At 39.9% G+C, this 23,754-nt stretch overlaps 1 protein-coding gene across 1 annotated transcript in view; it reads left to right on the forward strand.

The window, feature by feature from the left end:
- Positions 1–23,754, forward strand: part of tln2a (talin 2a) — a 214,539-nt gene that overhangs the window by 126,615 nt on the left and 64,170 nt on the right. The window contains exons 12-22 of the mRNA XM_072913376.1: positions 1,653–1,754; positions 4,193–4,269; positions 6,902–7,082; positions 13,135–13,248; positions 13,394–13,502; positions 13,631–13,839; positions 15,378–15,476; positions 15,946–16,113; positions 16,222–16,356; positions 17,323–17,482; positions 17,657–17,823. Coding sequence (XP_072769477.1) covers positions 1,653–1,754; positions 4,193–4,269; positions 6,902–7,082; positions 13,135–13,248; positions 13,394–13,502; positions 13,631–13,839; positions 15,378–15,476; positions 15,946–16,113; positions 16,222–16,356; positions 17,323–17,482; positions 17,657–17,823 — 1,521 coding nt within the window. The remainder of the gene's footprint in view (positions 1–1,652; positions 1,755–4,192; positions 4,270–6,901; positions 7,083–13,134; positions 13,249–13,393; positions 13,503–13,630; positions 13,840–15,377; positions 15,477–15,945; positions 16,114–16,221; positions 16,357–17,322; positions 17,483–17,656; positions 17,824–23,754) is intronic.

Raw genomic sequence — 23,754 nt, forward strand, 5'->3', positions numbered from 1 at the left:
AAAACCCAAAACCAGTGAAGTTGTCACGTTGTGTAAATCGTAAATAAAAACAGAATACAATGATTTGCAAATCTCTATAACAGTCCGGATGGTTCTTTTCCTCTTTAGTACGAAGGACACGACGTCCACAGTTTCCAAAAACAATTTGAAATGTGGACTCGTCAGACCACAGAACACTTTTCCACTTTGCATCAGTCCATCTTAGATGAGCTCGGCCGAGCCCAGCGAAGCCGGCGGCGTTTCTGGGTGTTGTTGATAAATGGCGTTCGCTTTGCATACTTCAGTTTAACTTGCACTTACAGATGAAGCGACAAACTGTAGTTACTAACAGTGTTTTTTTAAGTGTTCCTGAGCCCATGTGGTGATATCCTTTACACACTGATGTTGCTTTTTGATGCAGTACCGCCTGAGGGATCGAAGGTCACGGGCATTCAATGTTGGTTTTCGTCCTTGCCGCTTACGTTCAGTGATTTCTCCAGATTATCTGAACCTTTTGATGATATTACGGACCGTAGATGGTGAAATCCCTAAATTCCTTGCAATAGCTCATTGAGAAATCTTGTTCTTAAACTGTTCGTCAATTTGCTCACGCATTTGTTCACAAAGTGGTGACCCTCGCCCCATCCTTGTTTGAGAATGACTGAGCATTTCATGGAAGCTGCTTTTATACCCAAAGATGGCATCCACCTGTTGCCAATTAGCCTGTTCACCTGTGGGATGTTCCAAATAAGTGTTTGATGAGCATTCCTCAACTTTCTCAGTCTTTTTTGCCACTTGTGCCAGCTTTTTTAATACATGTTGCTGGCATCAAATTCCAAATGAGCTAATATTTGCAACAAAAAAAATGTACCAGTTCGAACGTTAAGTATCTTGTCTTTGCAGTCTATTCAATTGAATATAGTATAGGTTGAAAAGGATTGGCAAATCATTGTATTCTGTTTTTAGCTACGATTAACTCAACGTGTTAACTGGTTTTGGGTTTTATTTGTATACGTATATGTATATGAATGTATGTGTATGTGTATATATATTAAAATAATAATGCTTCAAACTTTGACGAGCGATGTGGCGAGGGACTGTATTCCAAATGCCACCACAGAAGGCTGTAAAAATGTGACTATGACCATAGAACTGAAAGAGGGACTTAGCACAAAGTGATGCACACAACTCTGTACTGGCTGCTCAGTACAATAAAGCTAAGGAAAGAGCTGTCTATACCCCACGAAAATATTTGAAAATGCAGTGTTTTGACTAGTATGTCACTTTCTGCTTTTCCCTGTTGGGGGTCGCTAAAGTGAGTCAATGAGTCAACCAGTGAGCCTGACACAACCTTGGTACATAATAAACATATACATTAAATAATATGCCAAAATGTAATTTTTCAAAAGGTTTGAAACTATAAATGTTTTATATTATATCTAATAAGCACATTGGACTAAGATAAAAAGCGTCTTGTAAAGAAAAATATCTTCAAGGCCATGAGACATCACACATCTGGAAGATTGGTCAATTAACATGGCCTTCTTTTTGTTCTGTGTAATGCAACATAAGGCATATACAAGAAATTGGATTTGAATCCAGTCCATGCACAGTCTAAGAAAAATAGTTGATTTAGGTCCTGCGTGTTTATTTATGCAACTTTGTTTGTGTAGGACTTTGGGGAGTACCAGGAGAGCTACTACTCTGTTCAGACCACAGAAGGAGAGCAGATCTCTCAGCTTATTGCAGGTTACATCGACATCATCCTCAAAAAGGTGAGACGTTAATCAGGAGAAATTAATCGATACTTTTCATGCTCAGAAAAATACAGAATGAGGTTGCAACCATCTTTTCATGTTCAAGTAATAGGAGCTGTAATGCGCATATAATATTGATCAGTTTGAATGGCACTGTCAGAAAATATGTTTGCTATTATGGTTGGAGTTTGCAGCCTTGTAATATCTTTATATATGAACACTCCTCCTTATAAAAGGGCTCCTAATCTGGCAGATTACAAGGGTATCTCCCCTACAAATGTTTAATTGGATTGAAGTCTGGCCTTTTCAAAACGGCCATTTTCCTCATCGAACCAACATTTGAAATTTGTATTTTAGATTTGCTATTGAATTTAGAATTATATATATATATATATATATATATATATGTGTGTGTGTGTGTGTGTGTGTGTGTGTGTGTGTGTGTGTGTGTGTATATATATATATATATATATATATATATATATATATATATATATATATATGTGTGTTTGAGTTTGAGTTTATTTCGAACATGCAATCATACAACATGATACATCACAATCTCCAGTTTCTCTTTTCAACATGTTCGAAAAGGAGTAGGAAGAAGCAGAGCTTATTTAATCCTACCCCTTTTCTTTTACATAACAGTTGCTAAAACTTTTGTTCACTTCCTGTTCTCAATTTATTCACAATATACTCCATAAGTAATCACAATAAAAATAAGTAAATAAATAATAATTGGTGAAGTAAGTTACATTTCATATGTTGAGATAAGTAAGATTATTTTGTGAGTGAAAGAATGAAAGAATGGATGAGTTAAATAAATTCAGAATGTTTATCATGGTTCTTCTTCTTTATACTTTGTAAACACTTTAAGTTTGAAGAGTTTCTTGAAGTGGATCATATTAGTACATTGTTCGATTGCTTTGCTTAATCCATTCCATAATTTAATTCCACATACTGATATATGTGTGTGTGTGTACAGTTGTGCTCATAAGTTTACATACCCTGGGAGAATTTATGATTTCTTGGCCATTCTTCAGAGAATATGAAGGGTAACACAAAAACCTTTCTTCCACTCATGCTTAATGGTTGTGTGAAGCTATTTGTTGGCAAACAACTTTGTTTACTCTTTTTAAATCAAAATGACAAAAGAAAGTACCCAAATGACCCTGATCAAAAGTTTAGATACCCCAGTGACTTTGATATGATAACATGCACAAAACTTCTGGAACAAAGTATTTTGGAGTGATGGCTTTCTTCTGGCGACTCGACCATGCAGCCCATTTTTCTTCAAGTGCCTCCTTATTGTGCATCTTGAAACAGCCACACCACAATTTTTCAGAGAGTCCAGGATTTCAGCTGAAGTTATTTGTGGATTTTTCTTTGCATCTCAAAATTTTTTCCTGGCAGTTGTAGATTAAATCTTTGCTGGTCTACCTGAATCCCTCATTTTCCACTTCTTAATCAGCTTTTGAACACTGCCGATTGGCATTCTCAATTCCTTGGATATATCTTTTTATACCCCTTTCCTGTTTTATGCAGTTCAATTACCTTTTCTCGCAGATCCTTTGACACTTCTTTTGCCTTCCCCATGACTCAGAATCCAGAAACATCTGCACAGCACTGGATGAAAGATGCAATGGTCTGTCAGAAGCCCATAAACTCACTGACCTTTTATACACACTAACTAATTACAAACAAACAGGTCACAGGTAAGGATTGTAACCTTGATTAGCCATTCAAAAACCTGTTTGTGTCAACTTTTGTGCATGTTATCAGATCAAAGTCACTGGGGTATGTACACTTTTGATCAGGGTCATTTAGGTACTTTCTTTTGTCATTTTGATTTAAAAAGAGTAAACATAGTTGTTTGCCAATAAATAGCTTCACACAACCATTAAGCATGAGTGGAAGAAAGGTTTTTGTGTTATCAATCATATTCTCTGAAGAATGGCCAAGAAATCATACATTCTCCCAGGGTATGTAAACTTATGAGCACAACTGTATATGTATATATGTGTGTGTGTATATGTCTGTATATATACATTTATATGTATGTATATGTATATACATGTATAAGTATAGGTATATATGTGTGTATATTATTTATATATATATATATATATATATATATAGTTTATATTTAGTTTTACCCTGATGGTTATATTGCCATGTATTTGGTAAAGCCATTTCTGTCTGTCAGTTGGAGGTTTTATGGAGTGCAAACACATAAAATGTTTTGTTTGATTACCTTGTATTTGTCTAGCTGCGGCTCATTCATTGAAAGATAAATGCATTTAAAGTTCCACTAAATGAAGGTTGCAGGTTTTATTGTACCGGTAGATGTTCACACAAAATTCAACATTACAGGGTCACAGTGGGCGTATTTTGTTGCTAACATACAGTGTGTGCTTGTGTGCATGTGTGCGTTTGCGTGTTTTCCTTTTGTATAGAAACAAAGCAAGGATCGTTTTGGAATGGAAGGCGACGAGGAAGCAACCATGCTTGAGGAATCTGTGTCGCCTAAAAAGTAAGCAGACAAGCAATGCAAACATAATGTAATGTACTGGCTCGAATATAAGACAAGCAATCTTTTTTTTTAAGACAAAATGAATAATTGTATTATTATCGTATAATTTTTTCACAACTGGTAGATTGTTATAAAAAATAGCATCATATTTATTAGATACACCAACAGTTGTTTGAACACCTTTATCCTAAGATTGCCATCATCTTCTCACATCAGTTGTTTGCTAGCTTGCTAACACTTTTTGAGACACCTGAATCTCCTCAGGTCACTTGTGTTTGTGTGAGTGACCGGATGAAAAGCTCTGACTTGTTTGGGAAAAAGTTATTGTGTGCCAACTGTTGGTTTGCACGCATGAATCCAGTGTTTTCCACCCGCCTCAAATAGATTTGGCCCTATTTCTTCCCCCTCGCTCATAAACAAATAATAACTCACTTAGTCTGTCAGAGAATAAGAATACAGAGCAGGAGGTATAAGTGTTGCCAAGTTAACAAGTAATCAAACCTTTAATATTTAAAAAAAAAAAAAAAAGGCGACTAATTACAAATCTTGTGGCGATCTTTTTGGAGACTGACATGAAAGTATGGCTCTTCTCATTGAGCACTCAGTGCTACTGTGGACCCCTTCCCATCTAGAAGCACTCACAGACGGCTCTGTCTTTATTATGATGTTAATTTGTAGTTCTAAACATACTTATTGTGTTTTTTTACTCCCATTATTGTATGTATGAAAGTATTCAGACCCCTTTAAATGTTTCATTGCAGCCATTTGCTAAAATCAAAACAGTTAATTTTTTCTTTCATTATTGTACGCTCAGCTCCTCATCTTGACAAAAAAAAATAAAAAAAATAAAAAAAATTGGACATTTATGAAAAAAGGTCTCAAAACTAAAAAATCACATTAACGTAAGTAAGTATTGACAGCTTTTGCTCAATACGTTGTTGATGCACCTTTCGCAGCAATTCCAGCTTCAAGTCCCTTCCTCTTTGCAGCACCTCTCAAACTCCATCAGATTGGATTGGAAGTGTTGGTTTGAATCCAGGATGTTTTCGGTGATCTACGTCTTTTTTCGGTGGCCAAGTTTTCGGTGCATCACTAGTCAATACACAATAGGCTATGTACGTATATCCATTCATACTGTAATGATCCACTGGTGGTAATGTTTTATGTTTGTGTGGTTTTAATTTAAAGTAAATGTTTCCCATGATCACAAACACACCGTCCGTGTCTAAAAGCGGATTACGGGGAGAATGAGGAAAAGTTGTTGTTGTGTGTCTGGGGAAGCACAGAGACCAAAGTGGTAAAACCTGTTGGAATTGGGCCGTTTGTTAGCATAAGATTGGCAATAAAAGTTTAGAAATAGCGTCAGATTTTGTGCGACGTCTTCTGGAGGCTGCAATACTTTATATTACTTTAATTTTTTTTTACGTAAAACATGGCTATGATATTGCATATAATACATGAATACAACGTAATTTAAGCCAAAACGTGCAGAATATGCTTAAAAAAAAAGTTTTGTTTTTAAAAATCCGCAGTGATTTGTAGCGCCATGTAGCGAGGCACAACTGCACTGTATATTGTAGTCCTGTGGAAGAAACACTGGAATCTGTAGACACCGATTATAAGATTACCATATTTTTTGGAGTATAAATCGCTCCGGAGTATAAGTCGCACCGGCCGAAAATGCATAATAAAGAAGGAAAAAAACATATATAAGTCGCACAGGAGTATAAGTCGCATTTTTGGGGGAAATGTATTTGATAAAACCCAACACTGAGAATAGACATTTGAAAGGCAATTTAAAATAAATAAAGAATAGTGAACAACAGGCTGAATAAGTGTACGTTATATGAGGCATAAATAACCAACTGAGAACGTGCCTGGTATGTTAACGTAACATATAATGGTAAGAGTCATTCAAATAACTATAACATATAGAACATGCTATACGTTTACCAAGCAATCTGTCACTCCTAATCGCTAAATCCCATGAAATCTTATACGTCTAGTCCCTTACGTGAATGAGCTAAATAATATTATTTGATATTTTACGGTAATGTGTTAATAATTTCACACATAAGTCGCTCCTGAGTATAAGTCGCATCCCCGGCCAAACTATGAAAAAAACTGCGACTTATAGTCCGAAAAATACGGTACCTTTTTTTTTTCATATAGTTTTTTCAAGGGAATCAACATTTTGTGTTGAACTGTCACACAAGTGATGAGGTCTTTACAGCAGCCTAACAGTGTGTTGTTGCTGTAATGATGGCGTATAAACGGCACACAATGTCATTGCAAACTCTTCCTGCAAAACAACATATCAGCTCCTTTTTCAATTTCCTGCACCATACCAAATTGCAGCACAGTTCACACATCCATCCTACAGGTCCTCATTTCACCACGCCAATGTTTCCTCGACTAGACTTTATCCCGGGAGATAATCTCCAGAGGAAATTTTGCAGCACTGAAAAAGCGAAAGCTCCGTGAGAACATTTCCTGATTAGGCGTCTGTTTTGTGCCAGCTCTCATTTCATCACAGCGGACTCTTTTCCGGCCCTAGCCTCTTATTGAGGATACCTTATCTCCCTTGTTGGGATGTGCTGTGCTGACTAATGATCTTTGGATGTCGCCGCAGGTCCACCATCCTCCAGCAGCAGTTTAACCGCGTGGGACGGGCGGAGCACGGTTCGGTGGCACTGCCCGGGGTGATCCGCTCGGGATCCATCGGCACCGAGTCGCTCAGCGTGGGCAGCATGCCGTCTCCTCAGCAGCAGATCACAATGGGTCAGATGCACCGTGGACACATGCCACCACTGGTAAGTCAGGAAAGAAGAGTGGAAATCATCTGTTCCGGGGTCAAACTGTCACCATCGAAAAAAATCATTATTCGTTTTACAGGCAACGTTTTAAGTAACATTTTGTCATACAGGCCTAAAAACGAGTGATGTCCGATACCACTGATTTTCTTTCCGATTTAATACTGAGTAAAATTCAGGCCGTTATCGGCGATACCAATACTTTGTGCAAATATACCTAATGTGTTTGCTAGAATTTAAAAAGTTGTGTGTTTTCAAATAATAACATATCTCTCTGAAAAAACAACAGTAAAATTGTAAGAAAAAGAGCAAACAATCAGAATGTAATGAGAAAAAGCTAAAAAAAAAAAACCAACAACTAATAAATAATAATAATATACTTAGTCACCTATAACACAGCATGTTGTCTTTAAATAAATATAATGGTTTTTTTTTAGCATTTTTTTTTAAAATAATGAAATATCAAAGATGCCCCCCGTAGCCTACTTGACCTTTCAGTATGTGGCCTTGGTGGAAAAAGTTCAGACACCTCTGATCTAAAACATTAGAAGCTCTTAAAATAAAAATTAAATATACTTAAAATATAAACAAAGTTTAAGTTATACTAATTTATGAGTTAATTAATTACAAAAATTACACTAACGGTAATAAACACTGTTAAATGTGTAACTGAACATTAATATTTTCATACACGCATAATTATTGACAAGCTAGGTTATGCAGTTACACAATCATAATATTTTTATTTTTATTATATTCTTACATGGGGGAAAAACAACAGTAAAATCTAAGAAAACACAGCAAAAAAATTGGGATGTAATGAGAAAAATTTTCCAACTAATAATTAATAATATTATACTTAGTCACATATAATACAAAGCTGACACAATATCTGTTTTTAGCATTTTTTTAAATGAAAAATATCAATATGGCCCCCGCTTACTTTGACTTTTTAGTATGCGGCCCTTAGTGGAAAAAGTTTGGACAGCCCTGAACTAAAGTATCATAAAAATCTGGTATTGGCGATACCAATATTTCAGTATCGATCCGCACATCACTACTAAAAACTGTACAATGTAAAACAATGTATACTGCAATGCATAAATTTTTTTGTAGAAGTTTCTAAAGTTCGATAAAAAAGTCATGACCGTGTCTTGTTTAGTAAATACGTATACCAGAAGAAGTAAAAAAAAAAAAAAAAATATATATATATATATATATATATATATATTAGGGCTGCAACAACTAATCGATTAAATCGATTAAAATTGATTATAAAAAATAGTTGGCAATTAATTTAGTCATCGATTCGTTGGATCTATGCTATGCGAGAGGCTACGTTTTTTTTTTGTTTTTTTTTTAACCTTTATTTATAAACTGCAACATTTACAAACAGCTGAGAAACAATAATCAAAATAATAGGGGTGGAACGGTACGTGTATTTGTATCGAACCATTTCGGTACGGGGGTTTCGTTTCGGTGCGGAAGTGTACCGAACAACATCCATCCATCCATCCATCTTCTTCCGCTTATCCGAGGTCGGGTCGCGGGGGCAGCAGCCTAAGCAGGGAAGCCCAGACTTCCCTCTCCCCAGCCACTTCGTCCAGCTCCTCCCGGGGGATCCCGAGGCGTTCCCAGGCCAGCCGGGAGACATAGTCTTCCCAACGTGTCCTGGGTCTTCCTCGTGGCCTCCTACCGGTCGGACGTGCCCTAAACACCTCCTTAGGGAGGCGCTCGGGTGGCATCCTGACCAGATGCCCGAACCACCTCATCTGGCTCCTCTCGATGTGGAGGAGCAGCGGCTTTACTTTGAGCTCCCCCCGGATGGCAGAGCTTCTCACCCTATCTCTAAGGGAGAGCCCCGCCACCCGGCGGAGGAAACTCATTTCGGCCGCTTGTACCCGTGATCTTGTCCTTTCGGTCATAACCCAAAGCTCATGACCATAGGTGAGGATGGGAACGTAGATCGACCGGTAAATTGAGAGCTTTGCCTTCCGGCTCAGCTCCTTCTTCACCACAACAGATCGATACAGCGTCCGCATTACTGAAGACGCCGCACCGATCCGCCTGTCGATCTCACGATCCACTCTTCCCTCACTCGTGAACAAGACTCCGAGATACTTGAACTCCTCCACTTGGGGCAAGATCTGCTCCCCAACCCGGAGATGGCACTCCACCCTTTTCCGGGCGAGAACCATGGACTCGGACTTGGAGGTGCTGATTCTCATCCCAGTCGCTTCACACTCAGCTGCGAACCGATCCAGTGAGAGCTGAAGATCCTGGCCAGATGAAGCCATCAGGACCAAATCATCTGCAAAAAGCAGAGACCTAATCCTGCAGCCACCAAACCGGATCCCCTCAACGCCTTGACTGCGCCTAGAAATTCTGTCCATAAAAGTTATGAACAGAATCGGTGACAAAGGGCAGCCTTGGCGGAGTCCAACCCTCACCGGAAACGTGTCCGACTTACTGCCGGCAATGCGAACCAAGCTCTGACACTGATCATACAGGGAGCGGACCGCCACAATCAGACAGTCCGAAACCCCATACTCTCTGAGCACTCCCCACAGGACTTCCCGAGGGACACGGTCGAATGCCTTCTCCAAGTCCACAAAGCACATGTAGACTGGTTGGGCAAACTCCCATGCACCCTCAAGGACCCTGCCGAGAGTATAGAGCTGGTCCACAGTTCCACGACCAGGACGAAAACCACACTGTTCCTCCTGAATCCGAGGTTCGACTATCCGGCGTAGCCTCCTCTCCAGTACACCTGAATAGACCTTACCGGGAAGGCTGAGGAGTGTGATCCCACGATAGTTAGAACACACCCTCCGGTTCCCCTTTTTAAAGAGAGGAACCACCACCCCGGTCTGCCAATCCAGAGGTACTGCCCCCGATGTCCACGCGATGCTGCAGAGTCTTGTCAACCAAGACAGCCCTACAGCATCCAGAGCCTTAAGGAACTCCGGGCGGATCTCATCCACCCCCGGGGCCTTGCCACCGAGGAGCTTTTTCACTACCTCAGCAACCTCAGCCCCAGAAATAGGAGAGCCCACCACAGATTCCCCAGGCACTGCTTCCTCATAGGAAGACGTGTTGGTGGGATTGAGGAGGTCTTCGAAGTATTCCCTCCACCGATCCACAACTTCCGCAGTCGAGGTCAGCAGAACACCATCCGCACCATACACGGTGTTGGTAGTGCACTGCTTCCCCTTCCTGAGGCGGCGGATGGTGGTCCAGAATCGCTTCGAAGCCATCCGGAAGTCGTTTTCCATGGCTTCCCCGAACTCCTCCCATGTCCGAGTTTTTGCCTCCGCGACCGCTGAAACCGCACACCGCTTGGCCTGTCGGTACCCGTCCGCTGCCTCAGGAGTCCCATGAGCCAAAAGAACCGAACAACATATTAAAGTTAAAGTTAAAGTACCAATGATTGTCACACACACACTAGGTGTGGCGAGATTATTCTCTGCATTTGACCCATCACCCTTGATCACCCCCTGGGAGGTGAGGGGAGCAGTGGGCAGCAGCGGTGGCCGCGCCCGGGAATCATTTTGGTGATTTAACCCCCAATTCCAACCCTTGATGCTGAGTGCCAAGCAGGGAGGTAATGGGTCCCATTTTTATAGTCTTTGGTATGACTCGGCCGGGGTTTGAACTCACAACCTACCGATCTCAGGGCGGACACTCTAACCACTAGGCCACTGAGTAGGTAAGTAGCGTACTGCAACTTGTGTAAACAATACTCAAAATGCCAGACATTTGAGGCATTTATGAAACTACGCCCTGACAGCGCCGCAAAAGAAAACATGTCCGGTGAAAAGACGACGTATGGTCAGTCTATCCTAGCCCGTTAGCTGCTAGCATGCTAGCAAAAGAGGACTAGCAGCGATCGGTTTCCCCGGACGTGAAACCGATTGCTGCTAGGCTAGGTCCTAACCATACGTCCTCTTTTCACCGGACATGTCCTCTTTTGCGGGGCTGTCGGGCGGTGTTTCTTAAATGCCTCAAATGTCCGTCATTTTGGGTTAGGGTTGTGTGTATTTTCAATATACGTTCAGGGTTAAGAAGGTTAAAAACGCAACAAGTGGTGTGTGCAGCAGCATTGGTGAGGGAGGGGCAGAGACAGAGAGAGTGAGAGAGTTATGGTAAACGCGCATGCGTCGTCAGGCTCTGCTTTTTATTGATACATTTATCAGATTACATTTTTTATTATCTATAGCAGGGGTGTCAAAAGTGTGCATTTTTGTAACATTTTCCTTGTTTTATTTGGCAAGTTGAAAGAACATGGTGCCAGTATGCTGTTTTTTTTCCAATAAAATACTGGAAAGGATAGAAATGTAGTTTGTCTCTTTTATCCGATTATTAATCGAAGTAATAATCGACAGATTAATCGATTATCAAATTAATCGTTAGTTGCAGCCCTAATATATATTTATATATGAAAAACTATTGGTAAATCACTGAACATATGTATATACTTGTACATACAGTGGATACGGAAAGTATTCAGACCCCTTTAAATTTTTCATTCTTTGTTTCATTGCAGCCATTTGCTAAAATCATTAATTGTATTTCTCAATGTACACTCAGCACCCCATCTTAACAGTAAAAAACAAATCTTGAGTTTTTTGCAAATGTATTAAAAATAAAAAATAAAAAAAATCACATGTACCTAAGTATTCACAGCATTTGCTCAATACTTTGCGTCTTTGGCAGCAATTACAGCCTCAAGTCTTTTTGAATACGATGCCACAAGCTTGGCACACCTATCTTTGGGCAGTTTCACCCATTCCTCTTTGCAGCACCTCTCAAGCTCCATCAGGTTGGATGGGAAGGGTTGGTTTTCATCCAGGATGTCTCTGTACATTGCTGCATTCATCTTAGTCTAGTCAGGGAGGTGACCAAGAACCTGATGGTCACTCTATCAGAGCTACAACATTCCTCTATCGAGATAGGAGAACCTTCCAGAAGGACAACCATCTCTGCAGCAAACCACCAATCAGGTGTGTATAATAGAGTGGCCGGACGGAAGCCATTTCTTTGTACAAGTTTGCCAAAATGCTGCCCAAAAATAGGTGTGCCAAGCTTGTGGCATCATATTAAAAAAGACTTTAGGCTGTAATTGCTGCCAAATATGCACCAACAAAGTAGTGAGCAAAGGGTCTGAATACTTATGTACATGTGATTTTTGCGTTTTTTTATTTTTAATAAGTTTACAGGAAGCAAGTGTGACATCAGGCTCTCTGCAGCTCGAGTCATTTTTCATCGCGGACATTGCGCGACAGAATTAAAGGGTCTCTAAACACGAGTACAGTCCATAATAACACCAAAAATAGATGCTTACTTTGTTACCAGTCGTTTTTATTAAAGAAAGAGTGACTAAAAGGATTAGAGAAATCTCTAAAAAAAAAAAAGAAAAAAAACATTCTTTAAGTACATTGTACAATAACCAGCAACAATTAAAAAATTTAACAAAACGATATTATGTAAGAAAAATATGTATGTTAATACTATACTTAATAACATGTTTGTTTTAAATGTACATTCACGTTGTTTGCATTTTTAAAGAATTATGCATCGAATCAAATCATATGGTGATGTCATATTAACCACACCCCCACCACCACAGGTATTTTGGCAATTTAGGGGAAACCCTGTACATGTGACTGTGAAACTTGAATGTACATTTGTTAATGTATTTTTTATTTTTATTTTTTAATGTAAACCAGTAAGTAGTAAAGTGTAATAGCTTCCCAGTGTGCTCAGAGGTAAAAGAAAAAAATACTGCAATGACAGAGACTCACAAATTCTGCCTAGCAACATGTGACTGTGAAACATCACCAGGAAAAATACCCCCAAAATGACTATTGTATTTGTCTGCTTGTTAGATAAAATTATTATTTATTGTTTACTTTTTACTGCCATTTCATTCATTATCTTTAAGACTAAAATTGTAATTATAATGTCTTAAAAGTCTTAAAAGAGAGGTGCCAAGTGCCAACAACCCTTGTCTTTGTGATGTCATTTTTATGATGTTTGGTGTCCTTTGCAGAGCTCAGCCCAGCAAGCTCTGATGGGGACCATCAACACCAGCATGCAGGCTGTGCAGAAGGCTCAGGTCGACCTGGGGGAGGTGGACAGCCTGCCTCCACTAGGACAGGACATGGTATGTCAAGTATACATCTTCACTGAATAAGACACGAAACAACTATGCGGACAATATTAATTGGGCATATGGGGATTACGTATAAAGTACATCAGTACACAAAATGAAAAACAAAAACAAAGTTGTGTGTCTTTCTGTGATGTAGGCCTCGAAGGTGTGGATTCAGAACAAGATGGATGAATCCAAACATGAGATTCACTCTCAGGTTGACGCCATAACTGCAGGAACTGCTTCTGTTGTCAACCTCACAGCCGGTCAGCAGCTACCATTTTTAATTATATAATTATTTCTTATTTACTACTCAGGGTTCTGTGCTGTATACTTAAAACTGCATATTTTTTTATTTTTTTTACATAATCATTTCCAAATGTTTTTGGTCCAGGCGACCCGACCGACACAGACTACACTGCAGTGGGCTGCGCCATCACCACCATCTCGTCCAACCTGACAGAGATGTCCAAGGGCGTCAAGCTGTTAGCTGCTTTCATGGAGGACGAGGTGGGCGGCGGTAACGACCTCATGAAGGCTGCCAGGACGCTAGCGGGAGCTGTGTCTGACCTGCTCAAGGCCGTGGAGCCTGCATCTGGAGAGGTAACCAAAGATGGAGGGGCCTTTAACTCTGAATCCACCCTGGGGGTTTTTGTGTGGTGTTTAGTTTGTTTATGGGACCATCTGTATGTGTCTTGGCTTATTTTCTCTGAGCTGTCTTCGACACATAAACACAGACTGGACCTCTTACGTTTTGGGGCTGTTGACCCGTAGTGGAGGAAAATAAATTGCGAATACATCTTTGGGGATCTTACTTCAAACTTAAGTTGTAAGCAAAGGGGTACTTCTTGTCATTTATATTAAAATTTTAAGTTGACTTAATTTAATTACTTATTTTTTTTATATTAATTTCCAACTGCTAAACTTTCAATTCAAAGCGTACTTAACACAATATTAATTTTTTTGATGAACTTTCATTTTAATGTACATTTATAAATATTTTTTCATTTTATATACACATTTTTCATTCTTATTTAAAAAAAATGTCTAAAAAAACTTATTCTTTTACAGATATTTTATTTAATGTATTTATATTTCTTAATAACCTGACCCAATGAATGTGAATTACAACTTCCGATTGTTTGGGTGACGATTTGGTTCAGAATTGATTCTCGGTTTAACACGATTCTTGATTCCAACCGATTCTCGCAATATATTTGGTATAAAAATGATAATCAAACCTTTCAAAACAGGGTAGGGGGTTACAAAAGCTCCTCTTGGTTGCTGACGTATAAAGTGCAGAGATGGCCCAAAAAATTACCTTTTTGAAATGGTTCTTTAAAAAAGAATATATATTTTATTGAAAAATATAGATATATTTTATTGTTTCTTGAAAATTATGGATCAATTTAGAATCGGAATACATAATAATTGCGATTTGGATGTGAATAAATGTTTTTCACCACCCCGGTTTGGCCCGGTCTCCAAATTGAAGTCCTTGCAGACCGAATTTAATACGTTAGTAACAATACCACGCACAGACCTTATTAAATCCAACAGATAAAGCGAGATTGAAATGTCAGATTTTCTGGTCTAAAAGCCAAGGTAGCGAGCCATCTTTTTTTTTTTTTTTTTTTCATTTTCTTTCATAATCACACATGGGGCTTTTTCTATAATTCGTTGTTTTCCCTAGAATTTAATTTGCACTACTTTGCATTTCCACTTATATTAAATGTTGTGCTTCTCATGCTGGCTTTGTCCAGGAAAGACCTCTGACTGGCATGAAGCTGACTGCAAGGCATTTTCACTCTTTACTGGGAGACAGAAAGTTTGAAAGAAAACATTTTCAATTGTCAACTTGCGTACTAATGAATAATACAGTACATCTTATGGACTTGTCTTGCAGTACTAATAACAATCCCACTGATATTTGCGAAGAGTTAACTTGTTTGGAAGAAGCATTAATGTGTCATTAATATATCAAATATTTTGCAGATGCAGGATTATTCTTTGTGATGCAGCATTGAGGCTTTGTAAAGTAGATTAAAGAGACGCAGCAGAGGCCATCTTTCAGCCTGCTGCTAATAGTGTTGTCTGCATGTGGTGTGTGTGTGTTTGCATTTGTGTGTGTGTGTGTTAAGCCAAGACAGACGGTGCTGACAGCCGCCGGCAGCATCGGCCAGGCCAGTGGAGACCTCCTTCGACAGATTGGAGAGAACGAAACAGACGAAAGGTTCCAGGTAATGATGGTCTTATTTATTCGGCACTTTAGAAAAACAACAATTTCCTACTTCTTTTCAGACATTTTGAATTGTGCAAATGTAAGTTGTTAATAAACATACGGTACGTACATAAAAACACTGCTAGCTGGTAACATGCATGCAGAAGCAACATAAGACCTTTTTAGACAACCAGAGAGACGAAGAATCTGGAAAAGACTAAATCAAAATCACAATCTGTCAACATGATTTTGTAAAGTCTAAGTCCACCATGGATTTTCATGAAGTCCAATCACAGAAAGGGTCTCAAACTCGCAACTGTAGCCCCCCACTTTTTCACATTGGGTGGTTGATTTGCAGATAGCATGTGGCCATCTTGATTTCCACCAGACAGAAGTCCTGTCAACCAAATACTAAAACTGCACTGTGGCAAGAAAACACTACTTCATTTTTTCCAATGTCAGTGACTGCCTCTTCTTTTTTTTGCCAGGATGTTCTGATGAACCTGGCCAAAGCGGTGGCCAATGCTGCAGCCATGTTGGTCCTGAAGGCCAAGAACGTAGCCCAGGTCGCGGAGGACACCGTCCTCCAGAACCGAGTCATTGCCGCCGCCACCCAGTGCGCTCTATCCACCTCCCAGCTGGTAGCGTGTGCCAAGGTAACGAACTGCATAAAGATGAATAAACTTGACCCGACTTGTTACTCCTAACGATGCCTCTCGTCATCATCCTCATCATTATCACGTCCGTCTACTGTGTCTTGGTAGGTGGTGAGTCCCACCATCAGCTCCCCCGTTTGCCAGGAACAGCTCATCGAAGCTGGGAAGCTGGTGGACCGCTCTGTGGAGAGCTGCGTCCAGGCCTGCCTCTCTGCTACGGAGGATGGAGAGCTCCTCAAGCAGGTCGGTGACTTCCTGTTTGAATTAGCAGCAAGCATTTGGCAACGATGTAAATATAACAGTATCGAATAAAAATTTGACACGTTTGGAAATGTTGTAATGTGTGCATTTACATACAGTAAGAAGTGTGTAAAGTCAAGCGGAGTTTATTCTGGATTAGATCCAGATTTGACAGAAATTGACCCTCAATAAAGCAAAGCCACTTTAACGTGTTGGTACTGCATGATTCTATCCATTTCTACCGCTTGTTCTATCAAATCTAATCAAATTCAAATGTAATTTAATATGTGTGCACAGTAAGGCTGGGCGATACATTGAGTTTGTAAGATATATTGATATATTTTTAAACAAGATATGAATTAGGAAAATATCGTAACATCGATAATAATTTTTTTCACGTTAAAATGACCAAACGCCGCTTATTTGCAAAGCGTGTCAGGTCGAACCATGTATAATCTGAGTCTAATCCAGATTGAACATTTTGTAACTATGTAACCGCAACAGTATAAATGTAACGTGTTTAAACTATTAAAGCTATCAAAAATGTGTTCATTTATGGTCAGACATGTGCCAGGTCACACCAAATGGAATCTGGATCAGATTCAGATTTGACAAAAATGTACACATAATACAAAGCATAGAAATGTGTACTGTACTGCTTATACTTTTCAAATCAGATTCAAATGAAATTTGATATGTGGGCACAGCGAGAAGCAGTAAGGTCAAATTATCCAGATTTCTCATTTGTCAGCAACTACAAGTCAAATATAGCATGTTCATAGGCTTTCTTTTTTAATTTGATTTAAAATGAATGATCTAGATATGTAGCCTTCTATTCCTATCCAGTAAAATCCGTAGATTGTAGCCACAAGTGTATTCATATAAAAAAAAAAGTACCTTTTTGGTATCTTCCACATAATTTTAGGTAAACAATCTTGGGTTTTAAGCTATTCATGTCTTGTGTTGAAGGTGAGCGCGGCAGCCAGCGTGGTGAGTCAGGCCCTGGAAGATCTCCTGCAACATGTCCGCCAGTACACTTCCAGGGGAGAGCCCATCGGCCGCTACGACCAGGCCACTGACACCATCATGACGGTCACTGAGAGTATCTTCTGCTCCATGGGGGACGCCGGTCAGTAACTCATCATATCCAGCAGATGTGGTGAAAAAAAACCGGCTTACTCTTCTTATGTTTTCCTGCCGACTCTCCTTGTCTTTTCTCTGCTGATTGGTGTAGTGAAGCCCAACAAAAAAGACAACATGTTTTGAAGCCATGGTGTTAATTCTTTCACGGTCCTCTCCACAGGAGAGATGGTCCGCCAGGCCCGTGTGCTGGCCCAGGCCACGTCAGACCTGGTGAACGCCATGAGGTCTGATGCAGAAGCTGAAATCGATGTGGACAACTCCAAGAAGTTGCTGGCAGCTGCGAAACTGTTGGCTGACGCCACTGCCAGGATGGTGGAGGCAGCGAAGGTATTTGAACAGATTAATAGAGGGGTGCCCAAACTTTTTGCCTCTAAGGTCCAAAGTGAAAATGTGCCAGTGGGCCCGGTCCAAACACAGTGATTTAAGTGTGAAGCTCAAATAGCCTAAATGTGAATATTAAAGTGATGTTAATTAGTGCAAATATCAATGATAAATGGCAACTAGTAATTACATGTTTTCCCTTCCGATACGATATCAATATTGGAGCCTTGAGTATTGATCCGATACCATATCAGCAGGAATCTTACATCTGTAAATTATTTTGTAGTTTGGAATGTTAGAAAAGGGTTGATCAGGTCAAATGACTCAAATAGAACAATAGTACTTATGGAAAACAATAACATATTTATTATTGTGGAATAGACTTATGCAGTCTTTAAGTCGTGGTAGAGTGGTAATTGTTTTTTTGCTTACACGTACAGTAGGTGCCAGAATAATCCATAGGGTTAAGCTCAGGATTAAGTCAAAGGCCTACTGAAATGCGATTTTCTTATTTAAACGGGGATAGCAGGTCCATTCTTGTGTCATACTTGATCATTTCGCGATATTGCCATATTTTTGCTGAAAGGATTTAGTAGAGAACATCGACGATAAAGTTCGCAACTTTTGGTCGCTGATAAAAGAGCCTTGCCTGTACCGGAAGTAGCAGACGAGTAGCATGACGTCACACGTTGTGGAGCTCCTCACATCTGCACATTGTTTACAATCATGGCCACCAGCAGCGAGAGCGATTCGGACCGAGAAAGTGACGATTTCCCCATTAATTTGAGCGAGGATGAAAGATTCGTGGATGAGGAAAGTGAGAGTGAAGGACTAGAGGGCAGTGCGAGCGATTCAGATAGGGAAGATGCTCTGAGAGGCGGGTGGGACCTGATATTCAGCTGGGAATGACTAAAACAGTAAATAAACACAAGACATATACCGTATTTTCCGCACTATAAGGCGCACCGGATTATTAGCCGCACCTTCAATGAATGGCATATTTCATAACTTTGTCCACCAATAAGCCGCCCCGGACTATAAGCCGCGCCTACGCTGCGCTAAAGGGAATGTCAAAAAAACAGTCAGATAGGTCAGTCAAACTTTAATAATATATTAAAAACCAGCGTTCTAACAACTCTGTTCACTCCCAAAATGTACGCAAATGTGCAATCACAAACATAGTAAAATTCAAAATAGTGCAGAGCAATAGCAACATAATGTTGCTCGAACGTTAATGTCACAACACACAAAATAAAAATAGCGCTCACTTTCTGAAGTTATTCTTCATTCGTAAATCCTTCGTCTTCGGTGTCCGAAGTGAAAAGTTGGGCAAATTTACGATCCACTGGCAGATGTTGGCGTCGTCTGGCGCTGCCTCCTCATCTTAGTGAAGGTGTGTTCGCCTTCTGTCATCCATTGTTCCCACGCAGTTAGCAGTCTAGCTTCGAATGCCCTGTTGACACCAATATCTAGCGGCTGGAGGTCTTTTGTCAATCCACCCGGAATGACGGCGAGTATTGAATTAAGCGCGTAAGCGTGTCTCTCAATGTGCTGTTATGAGCTAGCAAATATAACAACTACACTACCCAGCATGCAACGATAGTTACGAGCATGCGCGGTAGCCCTGAGAAGCGTTGTTGTATGCTGGGAGTTAGAATGTGGTTATGAGCACGCTGTGAGTAAACGTTGAGAACTCAGTTAACACGCCTCGTCTGCATTATTTATAATTAGACAGACAACACACTTAATAGGAGCCATTTTGGGGTCTTTACATAAACACACAAATGGAAATGAAACGTCACATATCCCAGCATGCACCGCGCGCTTCTTCGTCATCCACTGTTCCCACGCAGTTAGCAGTCTAGCTTCGAATGCCCTGTTGACACCAATATCTAGCGGCTGGAGGTCTTTTGTCAATCCACCCGGAATGACGGCGAGTATTGAATTAAGCGCGTAAGCGTGTCTCTTAATGTGCTGTTATGAGCTAGCAAATATAACAACTACACTACCCAGCATGCAACGATAGTTACGAGCATGCGCGGTAGCCCTGAGAAGCGTTGTATGCTGGCAGTTAGAATGTGGTTATGAGCACGCTGTGAGTAAACGTTGAGAACTCAGTTAACACGCCTCGTCTGCATTATTTATAATTAGACAGACAACACACTTAATAGGAGCCATTTTGGGGTCTTTACATAAACACACAAATGGAAATGAAACGTCACATATCCCAGCATGCACCGCGCGCTTCTTCGTCATCCACTGTTCCCACGCAGTTAGCAGTCTAGCTTCGAATGCCCTGTTGACACCAATATCTAGCGGCTGGAGGTCTTTTGTCAATCCACCCGGAATGACGGCGAGTATTGAATTAAGCGCGTAAGCGTGTCTCTTAATGTGCTGTTATGAGCTAGCAAATATAACAACTACACTACCCAGCATGCAACGATAGTTACGAGCATGCGCGGTAGCCCTGAGAAGCGTTGTTGTATGCTGGCAGTTAGAATGTGGTTATGAGCACGCTGTGAGTAAACGTTGAGAACTCAGTTAACACGCCTCGTCTGCATTATTTATAATTAGACAGACAACACACTTAATAGGAGCCATTTTGGGGTCTTTACATAAACACACAAATGGAAATGAAACGTCACATATCCCAGCATGCACCGCGCACTTCTTCTACGGGGAAAAAAGATGGCGGCTGTTTACCGTAGTTGCGAGACCTAAACTTTATGAAAATGAATCTTAATATTTATCCATATATAAAGCGCACCGGGTTATAAGGCGCACTGTCAGCTTTTGAGAAAATTTGTGGTTTTTAGGTGCGCCTTATAGTGCGGAAAATACGGTATATACTCTATTAGCCACAACACAACCAGGCCTATATTTAATATGCCACAAATGAATCCCGCATAACAAACACCTCCCCCCTCCCGTCCATATAACCCGCCAATACAACTCAAACACCTGCACAACACACTCAATCCCACAGCCCAAAGTACCGTTCACCTCCCCAAAGTTCATACAGCACGTATATATTTCCCAAAAGTCCCCAAAGTTACGTACGTGACATGCACATAGCGGCACGCACGTACGGGCAAGCGATCAAATGTTTGGAAGTCGCAGCTGCATGCGTACTCACAGTACCGCGTCTGCGCATCCATCTCAAAGTCCTCCTGGTAAGAGTCTCTGTTGTCCCAGTTCTCCACAGGCCAATGGTAAAGCTTGACTGTCATCTTTCGGAATGTAAACAATGAAACACCGGCCGTGTTTGTGTTGCTGAAGTCGCCCGCAATACACCGCTTCCCACCTACAGCTTTCTTCTTTGCTGTCTCCATTGTTCATTGAACAAATTGCAAAAGATTCACCAACACAGATGTCCAGAATACTGTGGAATTTTGCGATGAAAACAGACGACTTAATAGCTGGCCACCATGCTGTCCCAAAATGTCCGCTACAATCTGTGACGTCACGCGCTGACGTCATCATACCGAGACGTTTTCAGCAGGATATTTCGCGCAAAATTTAAAATTGCACTTTAGTAAGCTAACCTGGCCGTATTGGCATGTGTTGCAATGTTAAGATTTCATCATTGATATATAAACTATCAGACTGCGTGGTCGGTAGTAGTGGGTTTCAGTAGGCCTTTAAATGATGCGGTCATGTTTGTTACTGGACACTTTCTAGTACGCATCTGCCCATAGAGATTCTGTATCAAAGTAATATGAAACTGTAATATTTAATACTTGTTTTTATTGACAAATGTCATATTTTAACTGCAATATTGTTCAATTAAGGATAATTATTATATATGTCTAGCTTGTGTGTTATAATGTGCTTAGCTGTTGTGTAGTTGCTCGCTCCTAGTAGCCTATAGCCTTCCACGTTTTCCTTTTTTTTGTAAATAATACAGAAAAAGACCAACATTGTGTGCCTATTGAGGGACATTTGGATGTTAAGTGGCTGCTCAGCTGTGCAAAAGTAAACACGCTGCAGGACTGTTTGTATATGAGCGCTTATATCAGAGATTTTTATGTGCAAACCCATACTTGTTTTCTTTCTGATATTGGATTGATAATCCAATAACAGTATCGGATCGGGACACTCCTAGTAAGCTTGAAAGAGGTCAATGTGAATATGCCAAAGGAAACGACTCAAGAGGCCAAATTTGGCCCCCAGTCCACACTTTGGGCACCCTTAAATCAAAACCCAGTGTTAGTCTAGTCCAATGCTATAAATAGGTGGCTGCATTGTCATGTGGAGAAGGAGTTTTTTTCTTCATGATGTCATAAAAATCATATAGAGCACATATATCAGAAGAGGAGCAAACAAATATAAGTAGATGATAGATTTTTCTCATGCTTGGTTGTCATAAACAGGTTCTAGGGTTAAAAAAAAAATTACTGTTAGAACATCTTTAAACAATCCATGCAACATAATAGGGCACCTCTCTGACAATGTCACTTAAAACAGAGCAAGTTTTGGATAGAGTTTTTAATTAAATCTAATTAATTGTACCCAATGACGCGGCCAGTGAAGGCCTATATTTAAGTCATTATTTTATATATGGAGAAACAAGAACATCCGACCTGACATTGAACTCTGCTTTTACTTTGAAATTTTAATTAAATCTGGACCCACGACTCCCTCTTAAAGATTAGAAACCAAAACTCTCATTGTCCCACTGTGCAACTTCCACCCATTTTATTCTGGTCTATGATCAAAGCTCAGAAAACATCCCAATGCTGCACTTGGACGTGATGTGAATAATGTCACTACTCGGATTCCAAATGGAGCTTAATGTTGCACAGTCGTCGTTTGATCTAAAATTAGCCTGTGTAATAACCGCTGACAAATTACTGTAACACAACACTTAGTTCAAATGCCGGCATCCAATCAAATGAAGCCTTGGGTGTGGATTTGATTGTAGTGTCACTTTAAGGGCCATTCCACCGAATCGGTGCCACTTTTTTTTTGTAACTCCCTGAAAATAACGAGGCTAGACTATTGAAAGTCTTTTTTCACTCTGTATCTGATAATATTCATATTGTATGGAACTACTCAAAATGTTTATTGGCCCGTCTCAGGCAACTTTATTATTCTTTTGTATAATAAACTAAATATGACTTATTTGAGCAACTGGACTGAAATGAACAGGAGTGAGTTAGCAAATAGGTACATGAAATATAGCCACATGGCATTAATGCTGATAGCTTGTTGACACTAAAACCATGACAGAGATAAAACAAAACAGATTATTAAAAAAATAACATCAAACTTGGTGGTTTTTTTGTTTTGTTTTTTTCATTCATTTTTATTTATCTCCTTCATTGATGTGCATCTTTGATCGATAGACAATCATACCACAATTATTCAAATTATACATTTACACACCAAATGCCTGAGAAGGAGCAGGATGAAGAAAAATCTTATAATGTTATGTGTGACTGTGCTGAGATTTTGGATGTACAGACAATAAATGTGTAAATTTACATAATTTTTGCATTTTCATGGCTTGCAGAGGATCTAAGTAGGGTGTCCAAACTTTTTCCAAAAAATACATGCAGGGGCGATTATAACATACATTCTTTTAATTTTAATAAAAAGTAAAATGCTACCAACAGAAGCTATACATATTTAACAATACAACTTGGTGTCAGCCTTGTGTACTAGGTGTCAAAGCGTATGATTATTAGTTATTGGCATCAAAATGTCAGGTTTTTCTCATTACTTTACTGTTTGCACTTTTTTCTTACATTTGTACAGTTTTTTGGTTTTTATTTTATTTCGACAATATGCAGCAGGCCTACAAAACTTAACCTGCGGGCCATAAATCACCTATGCGCCACACTTTGGACACCCTGATCTAATAGATTCAACTTTTTGTGGACCGTGTGGCTTGTGGGATATTTGAAGGAGTAATGTGTGAACACCTATAGTCTG

Source organism: Nerophis lumbriciformis, linkage group LG06, assembly GCF_033978685.3.
Source record: "Nerophis lumbriciformis linkage group LG06, RoL_Nlum_v2.1, whole genome shotgun sequence".
Classification (NCBI taxonomy): domain Eukaryota; kingdom Metazoa; phylum Chordata; class Actinopteri; order Syngnathiformes; family Syngnathidae; genus Nerophis; species Nerophis lumbriciformis.